This window comes from Pongo abelii, chromosome 8, assembly GCF_028885655.2.
Source record: "Pongo abelii isolate AG06213 chromosome 8, NHGRI_mPonAbe1-v2.0_pri, whole genome shotgun sequence".
Lineage (NCBI taxonomy): Eukaryota > Metazoa > Chordata > Mammalia > Primates > Hominidae > Pongo > Pongo abelii.
In genome coordinates, this window is record NC_071993.2 from 73,863,187 (window position 1) to 73,877,055 (window position 13,869).

Sequence of the window (13,869 nt, forward strand, 5' to 3'; positions counted from 1 at the left end):
GGCACAAGTCCAGCCAATCGGGTCGGGTCAATTAGGGCTTAGCCAATCGGGCTCGATGAGGAAGACCTGAGTCAGAGCTTGCGCCTCTCGCTTCCAGCTGTGGGTGGCGCTAGGCTGGTTCAGCCGGACCGGGTAGGGGTCCTCGCTCGCTAGCTCGCTGTTTCTCGGAGAAGCCCCCGAGTGTCCGGCCTAGAGGCCATGAGAAGGCAGTGGGGGTCTGCCATGAGGGCGGCCGAGCAGGCGGGCTGCGTAGTGAGCGCCTCCCGGGCCGGACAGCCCGAGGCGGGCCCATGGAGCTGCAGCGGGGTAATCCTGAGCCGTAGCCCGGGCCTGGTGCTTTGCCACGGGGGCATCTTCGTCCCCTTCCTGCGAGCTGGCAGCGAAGTCCTGACCGCGGCCGGCGCCGTCTTCCTGCCTGGCGACAGTTGCAGCGACGACCTGCGCCTGCACGTGCAGTGGGCCCCAACGGCCGCGGGTCCCGGCGGCGGCGCGGAGCGGGGCCGCCCAGGGCTGTGCACGCCCCAGTGCGCGAGCCTCGAGCCCGGCCCACCTGCCCCGTCCCGCGGGCGTCCCTTGCAGCCCCGGCTTCCCGCTGAGCTGCTGCTGCTGCTGAGCTGCCCGGCCTTCTGGGCCCACTTCGCGCGCCTCTTCGGGGACGAGGCAGCGGAACAGTGGCGCTTCTCGAGCGCGGCGCGGGATGACGAAGTGTCGGAGGACGAGGAGGCGGATCAACTGAGAGCGCTGGGCTGGTTCGCGCTGCTGGGCGTGCGGCTAGGCCAGGAGAAGGTGGAGGAGGAGCGCGGGCCAGCCATGGCCGTGTCGCCTCTCGGGGCCGTGCCCAAGGGCGCGCCGTTGCTGGTCTGCGGCTCCCCTTTCGGCGCCTTTTGCCCCGACATCTTTCTCAACACGCTGAGCTGCGGGGTGCTCAGCAACGTGGCCGGCCCGCTGCTGCTCACCGACGCACGCTGCCTGCCCGGCACCGAGGGCGGTGGCGTGTTCACCGCGCGGCCCGCTGGGGCGCTGGTGGCGCTGGTGGTGGCGCCGCTCTGTTGGAAGGCCGGCGAATGGGTGGGCTTCACGCTGCTCTGCGCCGCCGCCCCCCTTTTCCGCGCCGCCCGCGACGCGCTTCGCCGCCTGCCCCTCAGCGCCGCTGCCCTGGCTGCCCTCCTGCCGCCAGAGGTGGGCGTCCCGTGGGGTCTGCCCCTCCGAGACTCCGGGCCCCCGTGGGCAGCCGCGGCAGTGTTGGTGGAGTGCGGCACCGTATGGGGCTCCGGAGTGGCTGTGGCACCCCGCCTTGTAGTGACCTGTCGGCACGTGTCCCCTCGGGAAGCAGCCAGGGTACTGGTGCGCTCCACCATCCCCAAGTAAGCCCGCAGGGCTGACCCCACTTCATCTCTTTCCAGGTCTCAGATCTGGGTCCAGCCCTAATACTCTTGAGTATTGTGCAGGCCTTTCTTGTGTCACGCGGATGCTTTGGGCGTGTAGTGGGTAGAGACCTGGAACCCTCCCCTCATTCTTTATACCCAGAACCCCTGTGGGGAGAATCTGGGGCAAGGTGTCAAGCTCGAAGCAGCTCTGGATTTCGGTACTGTGGGACACCCTGAATCCGGAACTGGGCATCTTTGAGCTCCCCTCAAAGTCTGAGTTTCTACTGGGCAGCTTCACTGTCTGATAGCCCTGCACGCCATACCCCACGGTTCTCTGGCCCTTTGAACAGAGATTCCCTAACCCTGCTGCTACTCCTCTGAAAGTGATAAGGTCCCAGAGGCCCAGGATGGTGCTCTCCTGGGGTAAGGAGATGGGTTTGTTAATTTTATCCATCTTTTAGAGCTTAGCCAGAGCTTCCCTTCTAAGTGAAATGTGGGTTTCTACCTAATCAGAAGGTAGGGGGGTGGCCCAGGCAGCTCTACGTGGTTCAACCCAGCCTTGCAGCCCAGGCTTTTCCAAATCTCTTTCCTGAATCCCCAAGCTTAGCCAGGTGTGGGTAACACTGCCCAGTTTTGCCATAGGTGTCCCCACTGGTGGCCTATAGGACAGCCATGACTTTATAGGGAAGACTGATGATGAAGGTTTCCCTGTGATGTGTGGCCCCCACCAGATTCCTTCCACTCCCCCACATGCCCCTTGCTCCTAAGGAGACTGCCAGGTCTGTTGGAAGCTACCCCTACAGAGTGTGTGGTAGGATGCCCCTGTCTGATCCCGGGCAAGTCATTTAATCTGTCTAAGCTAGCCTCCCTGGGAGTTGATGTGAAATGTCATGGAATGGAGCCTGCCACGTAAGTGTGCTACGGAAGTGTTAGCATGTATGTAAATAGGGACCCAGAGGAGTGAAACCATGTCATATCTGCCCCACCAACTGACAGGATTGTTGTGGGTATCAACGAGGCAGTGAAGGAAAGTATTGTGTTTGCTTTGGCTCCTCCCACTTTCTGTTTGTTGTTGGGAATGTTACTGAGCGTCTCTCAGCCTCAGTTATACCACCTAAAATGGAGATAATGCCAGTGCCTAGTTTATAGGGTCGTGAAGACTAAATAAAGTGATGTCCGCAAAGCACTAACACCAAACCTGGCCCACAGTGCTAAGTGTCAGGTTGATTATTCAGGTACAGGAAGCTTTATAGAAGCAGCACACTTTGTCAGCCACCTTTGGAGATACCACAGAATGGTTACGTGATGTGCCCAGAGTTGCCTGGCTGGTTGATTTCAGGGCTGATAACCAGATCTTCTGACTTCTGCTGTCACTCTCAGCTCCTTGATTTCTCCCAAGTACTGAGGAGTCAGAAAGCTAGCCTGTCATTTGTTTCCCTTGCTCCCAGGAGTGTGGCCATCTGGGGCCGTGTGGTATTTGCCACTCAGGAGACATGTCCCTATGACATAGCAGTGGTGAGCCTGGAGGAGGACCTGGATGATGTCCCCATCCCTGTGCCCGCTGAGCACTTCCACGAAGGTAAAGGACAAAGGGCGACGCCTGAAGGAGGGCCCCTCTGGGCTAGGGTGGGCCTCAGGAAGGAGAATCAGTGTTGGGCATTCTCACGCAGTCAGGGTGGCACTGGTCAAGGACCTTGGAGGCCTCCCTTCTTGTGCTGGTGGGGCATGTGGAGTGCCCTGTGAAGGATAATGCACACCCTTTCCCCGAGTGCCTGCAGCAATGTAGTGTGAGGATGTTGGGCCTTTGGGGTTCCTTAACACTTCAGTCTGGTCAGAGAGGCATGTGGCACTTTCAGGGCTCCAGAGACACGATTTGGGTAAAAGGCTTTGTGATGCTGCCACATAAGTACTGATGTTGCACTCCATGGAGGCAGTGTGATACGGTGATAAAGGGTCCAGGGGCTCTGGATGGGCATCTTTCCTCTGCCACTTATTAGTCCCATGTCCTTGGACAGACTAGTTAACTGTCCTCTGCCTCATTTTCCACGTCTTTGAAATGGGGCTAATGCATCCTACTTCTGGGTGTTGTGAGGGCTGGGTGCGACGTTGCCTGTAAAGCACTTACCCCCATACCCTGCACTTGGAAAAGGAAGGTCATGGCTGCCTTATAGCCATCATCACCATTTCTTTTCACCAAGAGACTTCTTAGGAGTTCCAGGAGGAGATGGGTGTGAATTCCACAAATATTTATTGAGCATGTAGCTAGGTGTTAGGAACTCCTAAAAGTCACTGCCCCGCCTGTCCAGGGAACGAGGACTGGGGAACAGCCTGTTGCTCAGAAGTGGTCATGCAGATATAGTGCTAGGAGCTCAATGGAGTTCTCAGCCTCTTCCAGCCAGGGGACCTGGGGAAGGCTCTCTGGAAGCAGGAGTATCTGAGCAGAAACTTGAAGGGTGGAGGGGTTTGGGGCGTTTGGAGAGGGTAGGGATGGGAGTTAGGGAGTGTGAGTCCTGCTATAACACAGGTGTCCCCAGCTTCACCCTCCTTCCTTCCCTGGCAGGCGAGGCTGTGAGTGTGGTGGGCTTTGGCATCTTTGGCCAGGCTTGCGGGCCCTCGGTGACCTCAGGCATCCTTTCGGCTGTGGTGCAGGTGAATGGCACGCCCGTAATGCTGCAGACCACGTGTGCTGTGCACAGCGGCTCCAGTGGGGGACCCCTCTTCTCCAACCACTCAGGAAACCTCCTTGGTAACCAGCTCTTTGGCCCCCTCCCGCCCTCCCACTTGCCAGAACCTCAGTCCCACCCCATGAGTGCTTGTGGCCAGCCCCAGTGCACCCTCTGTCTGGGAAAATGGTGGGCATTATGAGTGAGCTAGCCAAGGTTTGCAGGCTGTTCTCCTGATGGTGGAGAGGGAGGGATGCTGAACTGGGAGGAGGGAGATCGGGGCTCTGGTCCCTTCTCTGCTACTAATATAATTTGGTTTGATCTGTGAAATTCAGGAGTTGGATTAGTCAAAGCGTCACAGACTCCAAAGCCAACAGAGTCTGGAAAGGTAAAGCAAATGAATGAGAGAAGACAACAGGGAGGGGAGGGGAGAGGTCTCAACTGAAGCGCACCCGACTCAGCCGCTGCAGACTGTGGCCGTGAAGGAGGATGGGCCTGACGTTGGCTGGTATTCTAGTATTTTCACAAGACATGGAAAGCTTTTTTTAAAAAAATACATGTGGCCGTTAAATTGATCAATTTTTAAATTTTGGTAACATTCAGGTTTTTAAAAAACTGTCTGTTTAGCTGTCAAAAAGAAAAAAGAAAAAACATGGGTTCATCTAGAAATCTCCAACTCCAGTCCGGTCTAACTCTCCTCGTTTGTTTCTTCTTTCTCCTGTAGTGAAAAACCTTGCTCTTGCTGTCTACAATATGTTTACTTACCTGTTCCACCCTAGTATACAAGTAAAATTGTATTTGCATAACTTTAGTATATTTCCTCTAAATATTTAGTACTTACAAAGAGGAGATATTAGAGCCGTAAGTAATATTTAGAGCCGTAAGTCTAGGCCTGGTGTGGTAGCTCGTGCCAGTAATCCCAACACTTCTGGAGGCTGAGGCAAGAGGATCACTTGAAATGGGAGTTCGAGACCAGCCTGGGCAACATAGTGAGACCCTGCCTCTATTTTTATTAAAAAAAATTTTTTTTAATTAAAAAAAGAAAGGAAAATACTAAGTCTACCTTGGAGAGGCCTGGCAGATAGCGCCTCAGCTAAGTGATCAAGGTGAACATCACAAGTACTCCATACAGACATCAGACAGCTGAGACACTGGGAAGGACACATGGCTTTTATGGTATTCTTCCCAATAATGCGTAACCTTAAACGATTAAAAGTAATGGCAGAACACTTAAAAGTGATGACAAAAACCACATTCACTTTTGCACCAATCCAGTAGTCATGAGAAAACATTAGGTAGGCCTCAACTGAGGGTCATTCTCTAAAATCACTGACCTGAGCCAGACATGGTGGTATGTGCCTGTAGTCCTGGCTCTGCAGCAGTCTGAAGTGGGAAGATCACTTGAGCCCAGGAGTTCAGGGCTGCAGTGAACTGTGGTCACCATTACACTCTAGCCTGTGTGACAGAGCAAGACCCCATCTCAAAAAAATAAACTGTATGTTTATTTAAAAAAAAAAAAAAAGCCAGGTATGGTGGCTCGCACTTGTAATTCTAGCACTTTTGGAGGCCAGGGTGGGAGGATTGCTTGAGTCTGGGAGTTCAAGACCAAGCTGGACAACCATAGTGAGGCCCCAGCTCTACAAAATATTTTAGGGAGGCTGAGGCGGGAGAATCACTTGAGCCCAGGAGGTCGAGGTTGCAGTGAGCTATAATCCCACCACTGCACTCTAGCATGGGTGACAGAGCGAGACCTTGCCTCTAAAAAAACAAAAACAAGAACAAAAAAAAAACTGTAAATAAATAAAATAACCTGCACTCCTAAAAATGTCAAGGCCATGAAAGATAAGGAAAGACTGAGGAATTGATCCAGATTGGAGGAGATTTGGGAGATGCGACAACTAAATGCAATATGGAGTCCTAGATAGGATGCTGGAACTGAAAAAGGACATTAGTGGAAAAACTAGTGCAACTCATGTCAGTGAGTTCTATAGTTCACTTAATAACAGTATTCTACCAAGGTATATGTTTTGGTTTTGATAAATATTTTTTGGTGACATTAGATATGAACATAAAGGAAAGCTGGCCAAAGGGTATATAGAATTCTGCACTATTTAGGCAAGACTTCTGTATGTCTGAAATTATCTTTAAAAAACTACACACACATCCATGCACCGAGCAGGCCAAACAAAACATGTCTGTGGGTCTGATTCATTCATTCATTCATTCATTCAACAAGCCTTTGTTGAGCGCCTACTTGGCACAAGGCAGTTTGAGGTACTGGGGAGACTGCATGAACAAAACATCAAAGTCCTGCCCTTATGGAGCTGACACTAGGTGGAGAGAAAGATAACAAGTGAAATAAGTGAACTATCTAGTGTGTTAGATTTTGAGAGTGTTAAGGAGAAAATGTAAAGCCAGGAAGGGGTGTGGGTAGCAGGTGTTCGTGTCTAGAAGCTCAGCGTCTGTCACCATGTGGGGTGGTATCCAGCCCTACCAGGCCCTGGGGGCTCCAGGGTGGAGATGGTCCTCCTCCCTTCTGCAGCCTTTCTGCCCCCTGGCTCACATCCTCTTTTGCTCTCTGACTCCTCAACAGGCATAATCACCAGCAACACCCGGGACAATAACACGGGGGCCACCTACCCCCACCTGAACTTCAGCATTCCCATCACGGTGCTCCAGCCGGCCCTGCAGCAGTACAGCCAGACCCACGACCTGGGTGGCCTCCGTGAGCTGGACCGTGCTGCTGAGCCAGTCAGGGTGGTGTGGCGGCTGCAGCGGCCCCTGGCAGAGGCCCCGAGGAGCAAGCTCTGAGGCTGTGTTACCACCTTTGGAAAGAAGAGTGACCTTTTTCTGCTGTAGGAAGTGATGTTGAGGTGATGGTGGCCTCAGGATTCAGGGCCCAGCCCCTGCAGGGGCCCGGGCTACCTCTCATCTCCACCCAGTGACTGCAGTCTGGGCTTTGGGCTCTGGGGCAAACTTCTCTTCAGCCCCATGGATCCTTAACCTGGCAGCCCGTTTTGGGGTGCTTTCTTGAGCCCCCAGTTCTCTGTCCCCTAGCACTAGACTCCGCTGTATTGTTTTTCCTTCTGGGGAGCCCACTCCAACTGCACAGAAGTTCTGGGCCTGACAGGTAGATGCCAGCTGGAAGGCAGGCCCATGCCTGGTTTTGCGTCTGTTCCCCTGAGGGCCATCGTCATCCTGGAGCTTCAATGGGGCCTTGGCTCCTGTCTGCCTCTCAGTCAGAGTCAGGGCTGACAGAGGACTCAGCTTCCTTAGCATCTCATCAGAAACCTTGCTGTGAAGACCAGAGACAGAAGGGACAGAAACAGGAGTGCCTCCTGCTGTGCCAGGCCCGTGGGCAGTGCAGGCAGATCCCTGAAGGTCAGCACTCCTGGGTCTTCATAAGCCAACAGGGGTGCTCTTGACACTGTGCCTTTGTTTTCCAGCCCACAGCCTGGGTCTCAGGGATCTTGAGGGGTAGAACATGTCTGGTTGGGGCTTGGGAATAAACCTGATCTATTGAAAAACCTCTGTATTTATATATCAAATTGTTGCTTTTTTTCAGGAGTTGAACTGGGAATAGGCGAGTACCAGGCAAAGAAACACACCCTTTCCTTTTTTTTTTTTTTTTTTTTAGAGCTGTGGTCTTGCTCTCTCACCCAGGCTGGAGTGCAGTGTTGCGATCATGGCTCACTGCAGCCTCAAACTCCTGGGCTCCAGGAGACCTCCTGCCTCAGCCTCCTGAATAGCTGGGACTACAGTCGCGCACCACCACGCCTGGCTAATTTTTTATTTTTGTAGAATTGAGGTATTGCTTTGTTGCCCTTGCTGGCTTCAGCCTTCTGGTTTCAAGCAGTCCTCCTGCCTCAGCTTCCCAAAGTGCTGGGATTACAGGTGTGAGCCACTGTGCCCAACCCAGAAATACACCGTTTCTGTGCTGTTTTCTCAGCAGGGTGTGAGCTCATGGGATACGGTCCTGCCAGACTGGCCCTCATAGCTGTTCATGTGCCAGTCAGAGCTGGGTGGGGCTTGCAGGTCCCGGAAGGTGGTGGTCTTGACCTGGCAGCAGGTGCTTAAAGAATGCCTAAGGTGGGTGTCAGCTGGGGAGTTCAAGGGTGAATGAGGCCAGGGCAACCCCCGGGAGCTGAGGCCAACTCTTTGAGTCAGGACTGTGCCGTGTGCCCAGGGCCCTGCATGTGTGGGCCCTCGAGTGATTTCTACTGGCAGGCTGAAAGCCCTGTGAGGGGTGGCTGTGGGCGGAGGCCACGCAGGAAGAGTGCTTAGGAGTAACTTGTTTCTAACACCTGTGTGCTGAGTGCCAGTGCTGGGTGTGGTGTTATGATATATATTGGTTTTCATCCAGCATTCCTGACTCGTAACGCTCATAGTCCTTGTTCCAGTCTTTGTTAGAATGTTGGGTATGTTAGGGCTCAGGGGGCAGGCCTCTGACCTCTGGGTATCCTTTCACTAACGTTCGTCCACCTTTTTGACAGTGGGTCCTAAAGACCTTCCCATGAGAGGGTCTCAGTCCTGGGGGAAGGAATGCTGATGTCATGAAGCTTCCATAAAAACCCAAGAGGACAGGGTTCAGAGAGCTTCTGGATAGCTGAACACCTGGCGCTTCCTGGCATGTGGCGTGCCCAGGGAGGGCACGGAAGCTCTGCACTCCTTCCCCTTTCCTCATTCCTTGCTCTATGTGCGTCTCTTCATCTGTATCCTTTGCGATATCCTTTATAATAAACCAGCAAACATAAGTAAGTGTGTCTCTGAGCTCTGTGATCCACTCTAGCAAATTAATTGAACCCAAAGAGGAGGTTGTGGGAACTCAACTTGAAGCCAGTTGGTCAGAAGTTCTGGAGGCCTAGACTTGTGCCTGGTGTGGTTGAGGGGGGCAGTCTTGGAGACTGAACCCTCAACCTGTGGGGTCTAACAAGGTCTCTGGGTAGATAGTGTTGGAACTGAATTAGAGGACACCCGGCTGATGTCCACTGCTTGTTGGTGGGGAAACCCCACACACATTTGGTCACTGAAGTCTTCTGTGTTGATGATTGTGATGGCATGAGAGTAGAGGGAAAACACGATTTGAGGAGAGTTTTTCCTAAAACACGGGGCAATCATAGAACACTCCTGGGATGGTTGTTCCTCCCTTTACAGATTAGGAGTGGGTCCAGAGGTCATGGCTAGTTTAAGAGAAGTTCTACAGTAAGTTAATGGTAGCAGAGTCCTAGATCTGCGGTCTGACTTTGCTGTGAGAGGGAGTGGGGGGGACGGTTTATTCTTGCACGTGTGGGTACTGATATGGTTTGGGTGTGCCCCTACCCAAATTTTATCTTGAATTGTAACTCCTACAATTCCCACATGTCATGGGAGGAACTTGTTGGGAGGTAATTGAATCGTGGGGCTGGGTCTTTCCTGTGCTGTTCTTGTGACCGTGAATAAGTCTCACAGATCTGATGGTTTTAAAAGTGGGAGTTGCCCTGCACCAGCCCTCTCTTTCTTTGCTTGCCACCATCCATGTAAGACGTGACCTGCTCCTCCTTGCCTTCCGCCATGATTGGGAGGCCTCCCCAGCCATGTGGAACTGTAAGTCCATTAATCCTCTTTTTCATCCCAGTCTCAGGTATGTCTTTATCAGCAGCGTGAAAACGGACTAATACAGGTATCAAGGCACCCACAGGCTACTCTGGGGAGACTGATGTGTCAGCCCATTAGTGCAATAAGCAGGGAAGCTCTGTCCAGGGAAGAGTATGTCTGGGGGCCCAGAAGGGGTGGGTCAGGTAAGGCTTCAAGGTGATTCAGGCTCTGAACCGTGAAAAGAGAGTTCAGAGCTTACCAAGTGGACTGGAAACAGAGTGTTCCAGGCTGAGAGTGGCAGGAGCTGGGATAAGGAAGTGTGGCACAGCTTCCTTGTGGAGAGAAAATTGGAAAAGTGCAAGACAGGCCCAGGGACCAGTTACAGTGGCTTGGTGAGAGAGAAGATGGCTGAGGCAGGACTGGTGGTGGTGAGATCAAGTGACAATACAGGAGGTAGAACTGACGAGCTCCCTAATTTGAGACCAGGTGCTGTGTCTCACGCATGTAATCCCAGCACTTTGGGAGGCTTGAACCCAGGAGTTTGAGACCAGCCTAGGCAACATAGCAAGACCCTGTTTCTTCAAAAAAAAAAAAAAAAAAAAAAAATTAGTCAGGTATGGTGGTGCACACCTGTGGTCCCAGCTACTTGGGAGGCTGAGGCAGGAGGATGGCTTGAGCATGGGAGTTTGAGGCTGCAGTGAGCTATGATCATGCCACTGCACTCCAGCCTGGGTGACAGAGGGAGACCCTGTCTCTAAAAAAGAAAAACAAAGATCTAATTTGGGACCATGAGTGGCACTCACTTGCCATGTCCTGTTAGCCTGGTCCCTGGATGCCTATGTGGAGGGAGGCAGCCCCATTAACCAGTCCACTGGCCTGGAACTGATGCCCTAGCAAGAAATGCACTTCTGTTGTATTTGAGCCATTACATTTGGAGTCTATTGGTCATAGCAGCAGAACTTACCTTCACTAATATAGCCTCTCCCTAGCTGGGAGCACTATACCAAACCATGTGTTGGGGGAGAGAAGAAGAAACGAGGATATTCCTCTCTTCTTTGAAGCTTACAAATTTCGTTGGAACTATGTATGGAAAAGGAGAACGTTTACCAGGCTCTTCAGATCTAAGAGTTGCCTGTTCTTCAAGTGGGCATACTGCCTCTGTTTCTCTGGGCTCCTGAGATGAGCCAGTACCTTGGAGCTCCTCCAGCCCTGGGAGCCAACAGAAAAGCCACCTGTTGTCTGTAAGGAAGTGCCCTCAGGCCTGGCTGAGCTCATTACAGCAGAGAGCCAGCAACTCTTCCTCCTTTTAGATTCTGTCATGTTAGACAATCTGCCTGCTGTCCCCACTAACCATCAAAGTTCCATGGAATGAACTTGCCACTTTTTCAGCATCCTAACCACCACACTTTCCTGCTACCTCTGACACTTGGAAATTCAGAGACAAAAGCCCTTTTTTAGGCAGCAAGCCCTGATTTTCAGTTCCAAAGCTATGGGCACTACTGGGTGGAACCAGAGGAGTGGTGTGCAGTGAGCTACCTGGAGGGGTTGCATGAGACCATGTCCCCTCTCCTGGATGGAGGTGTCTTCTGGTTGCCAAGAAAGTATTGAGTGATAATCAGAAAAATTCCTTGATTTTCATGATTTGTTGCTTTGTAGCAGGTCTTAAGGAAAAAAAAAAAAAAAAAAGATGTTCATGGTTTGGGACAGGTCCTTAGAGATGGGCCACACCAGCCCTGACACACCTGAGCCCAGTGTTGGGCCACCTCGCACCTCTCTCGCCTCCCTTCCAGCTTTATCTTTGTCCTGCTCTTTCTGGAGTCCTTTCCTTGCATCCTGCCAGCTGGCATCCCCTTCATCCTTGCATGCCTAGCTTCTACACAAAGCTTTCCATGACCTTCCCAAGCCTCAGGGCTGATTCCCTGCAAGGCTGTAGCCTCTCTGTTCACCTCTCTGTGTCACATCTTACTCGGTACATGCCCAGTAAATTCCCCACAACTGAGATTCTGCTTTGCCTGAGCAGTGCCCTCTGGCTCCTTAGGGATGATGCCTGCTAAGGGGTTTCCTGGCCTTAAGGTCATGGTTCAGGCTGGGTGCAGTGGCTCACACCTGTAATCCCAGCCCGGGGAGGCTGAGGTGGGCAGATCACTTGAGGCCAGGAGTTTGAGACTAGCCTGGCCAACATGGTGAAGCCCTGTTTCTACTATAGCCAGGCGTCGTGGCAGGTGCCTGTAATTCCAGCTGCTTGGGAGGCTGAGGCATGAGAATTGCTTGAGCCTGGAAGGTGGAGGCTGCAGTGAGCCGAGAGCATGCCAGTGCACTCCAGCCTGAGCGACAGAGCCAGATTCGTCCCCCTACCCCCAAAAAAGGAGTCATGGTTCAGACCTCCATTGTAGGCCCACCCCCTTGCTTTACTAGCTGAGGGACCTTGCCTAAATTCTTTAGCCTCCAGGAGCCTAAATTTCCTTATCTGCAAAATGGAGATTAATAAAACTTACCTTGCAGGACCTTTGTGAAAAAAAAAAAAAAAAACTTGAGAAGGCATTCAAAGCACTTAGTTCATGATCAATAAATATTAGCTTATTGTTTTTCTAAGACGATGAGTAGGATTTTTCATCAGAAATAAATCATTCTGGTTGCCTTGGGCAAACTAATCTGCAATATAAAATATCTATAATAAATGGCTGCTGTGTATTCATTGCTACTGTGTGCCAGGCACCATGTTAAAACACTTTATAAAAATGATCTCATTGAGACGTTTCCACAACTCTTTTTTTTTTTTTTTTTGAGATGGAGTTGCACTCTTGTTGCCCAGGCTGGAGTGCAATGGCATGACCTCTGCTCACTGCAACCTCTGCCTCCCCGGTTCAAGTGAATCTCCTGCCTCAGCCTCCTGAGTAGCTGGGACTACAGGCATGTGCCACCATGCCAGGCTAATTTTTTGTAGAGACAGTGTTTTACCATGTTTGCCAGGCTGGTCTCGGACTCCTGACCTCAGGTAATCCACCCACCTCGGCCTCCCAAAGTGCTCAGATTACAGACGTGAGCCACCGTGCCTGGCCCTTATCCATAACTCTTAAAGTAGGTGCTAATATTTGCAGTAAGTAGGTGGAGATGGCTTATCTTTCGCTGAGTTAGCTTGATCTGATTTGAGCTGGCAATACACTGCCTTCCAGGTCATTGTCCCGCCTCTGGGTCTTTGCACATCCAGACCACACTTCTTTCCTCTTTACCTAAATCTGCCTCTTTCTCATCCTTGGAGAGAAGTATTTGCACCCTTCCTTTGCCCCCAGTCTTTCTTTTTTATTTTTTCATTTCATTTGATTTATTATTATTATTATTATTTTTTGAGACAGAATCTCACAGTCACCCAGGCTGGAGTGCAGTGGAATGATCATGGTTCACTGTAGCCTCAAACTCCTGGGCTCAAGCAATCCTCCCACCTCAGCTTCCCGAGAAGCTGGGACTACAGGTGTGCACCAACAAGCCTGGCTAATTTTTGTAGGTCTCGCTATGTTGCCCAGGCTGGTCTCCAACTCCTGGGCTCAAGCGATCCTCCCGCCTTGGCCTCCCAAAGTGCTGGGACTATAGGCACGAGCCACCGTGCCTGGCCATGCCCAATCTTTCTTACTGCAGTTGGTGATACATGGTTTTTGTTTTCTCTATACATGTATTTTTTGGTGGTGTGTTTAATATCTGTCTTTTCCCAGACTGTCGCCTCCATGAAAGCAGGAACCTTGTCTGTTTTCTCCTCCAAGTTATCCCTCCAACGCCTAGCACAGTGCCTGGCATATGTAGGAGCTCAACAGAGTTTGCGGAATTATTATGTGTATGTCTGAAGGAAGGATGTTGGCAGTGCGCCCAACGTGTGAGGGGAACCCCACTCTCCAAGGTTCCAGTGGCTTTAAAGGTGTCCTCGAGAAAGTCAGAGGGACAGGGGGACGCTTGTTTTCCTTCCTTCCTTCCCTACCTTTCTCTCTCTTTCTCTTTCTTTTTGCTTTAAAGTATGCTGAAAGGACACTTTAAGCCAAGTCTGAATGGCTCAGGCAGGACTGGGGCGCGGGTGCTGGCAGGAGCCGGAGAGGCGACATCTGGCCATGGAAGCGTTTGTTTCAAAGTTCAAGGCCGTTCGCTCAGGGTCAAGGTCAGTCCGGCGGGCCGTTCGGAGACCAGCCCCAGCGTGCCAGGACCGTTTCCGGGGCCTGGCCGGGGCGTTGCCGCGGGGTCGGGGACCAGCACGAGTGCTGAGTCACGCCCTGCCCGGGAGC

The 13,869-nt window shown here is 52.1% G+C and overlaps 1 protein-coding gene across 5 annotated transcripts; it reads left to right on the forward strand.

The window, feature by feature from the left end:
- Positions 1 to 68: 68 nt before the first annotated feature.
- TYSND1 (trypsin like peroxisomal matrix peptidase 1) lies at positions 69 to 7,557 on the forward strand. Of its 5 annotated transcripts, none has more exons than XM_024254220.2 (5): positions 199 to 1,364; positions 2,816 to 2,946; positions 3,928 to 4,113; positions 4,366 to 4,418; positions 6,624 to 7,557. In XM_024254220.2, the coding sequence occupies exons 1-5, from the start codon at positions 199 to 201 to the stop codon at positions 6,627 to 6,629; spliced, it is 1,542 nt and encodes a 513-aa protein (XP_024109988.2). In that variant the 3' UTR covers positions 6,630 to 7,557. The 5 variants fall into 5 exon arrangements, with proteins under 5 accessions (XP_002820908.3, XP_024109988.2, XP_024109987.2 ...); XM_024254219.2 differs by having other exon boundaries at positions 4,017 to 4,113; XM_002820862.6 differs by lacking the exon at positions 4,366 to 4,418 and having other exon boundaries at positions 69 to 1,364.
- Positions 7,558 to 13,869: the final 6,312 nt, after the last annotated feature.

Coding starts and splice junctions, on each gene's coding strand:
- TYSND1 (XM_002820862.6), top strand. CDS start 199: ATGAGAAGGCAGTGGGGGTCTGCCATGAGGGCGGCCGAGCAGGCGGGC. Junction 1,365..2,815: donor GTGCGCTCCACCATCCCCAA/GTAAGCCCGCAG, acceptor CCTTGCTCCCAG/GAGTGTGGCCATCTGGGGCC. Junction 4,114..6,623: donor CCACTCAGGAAACCTCCTTG/GTAACCAGCTCT, acceptor ACTCCTCAACAG/GCATAATCACCAGCAACACC.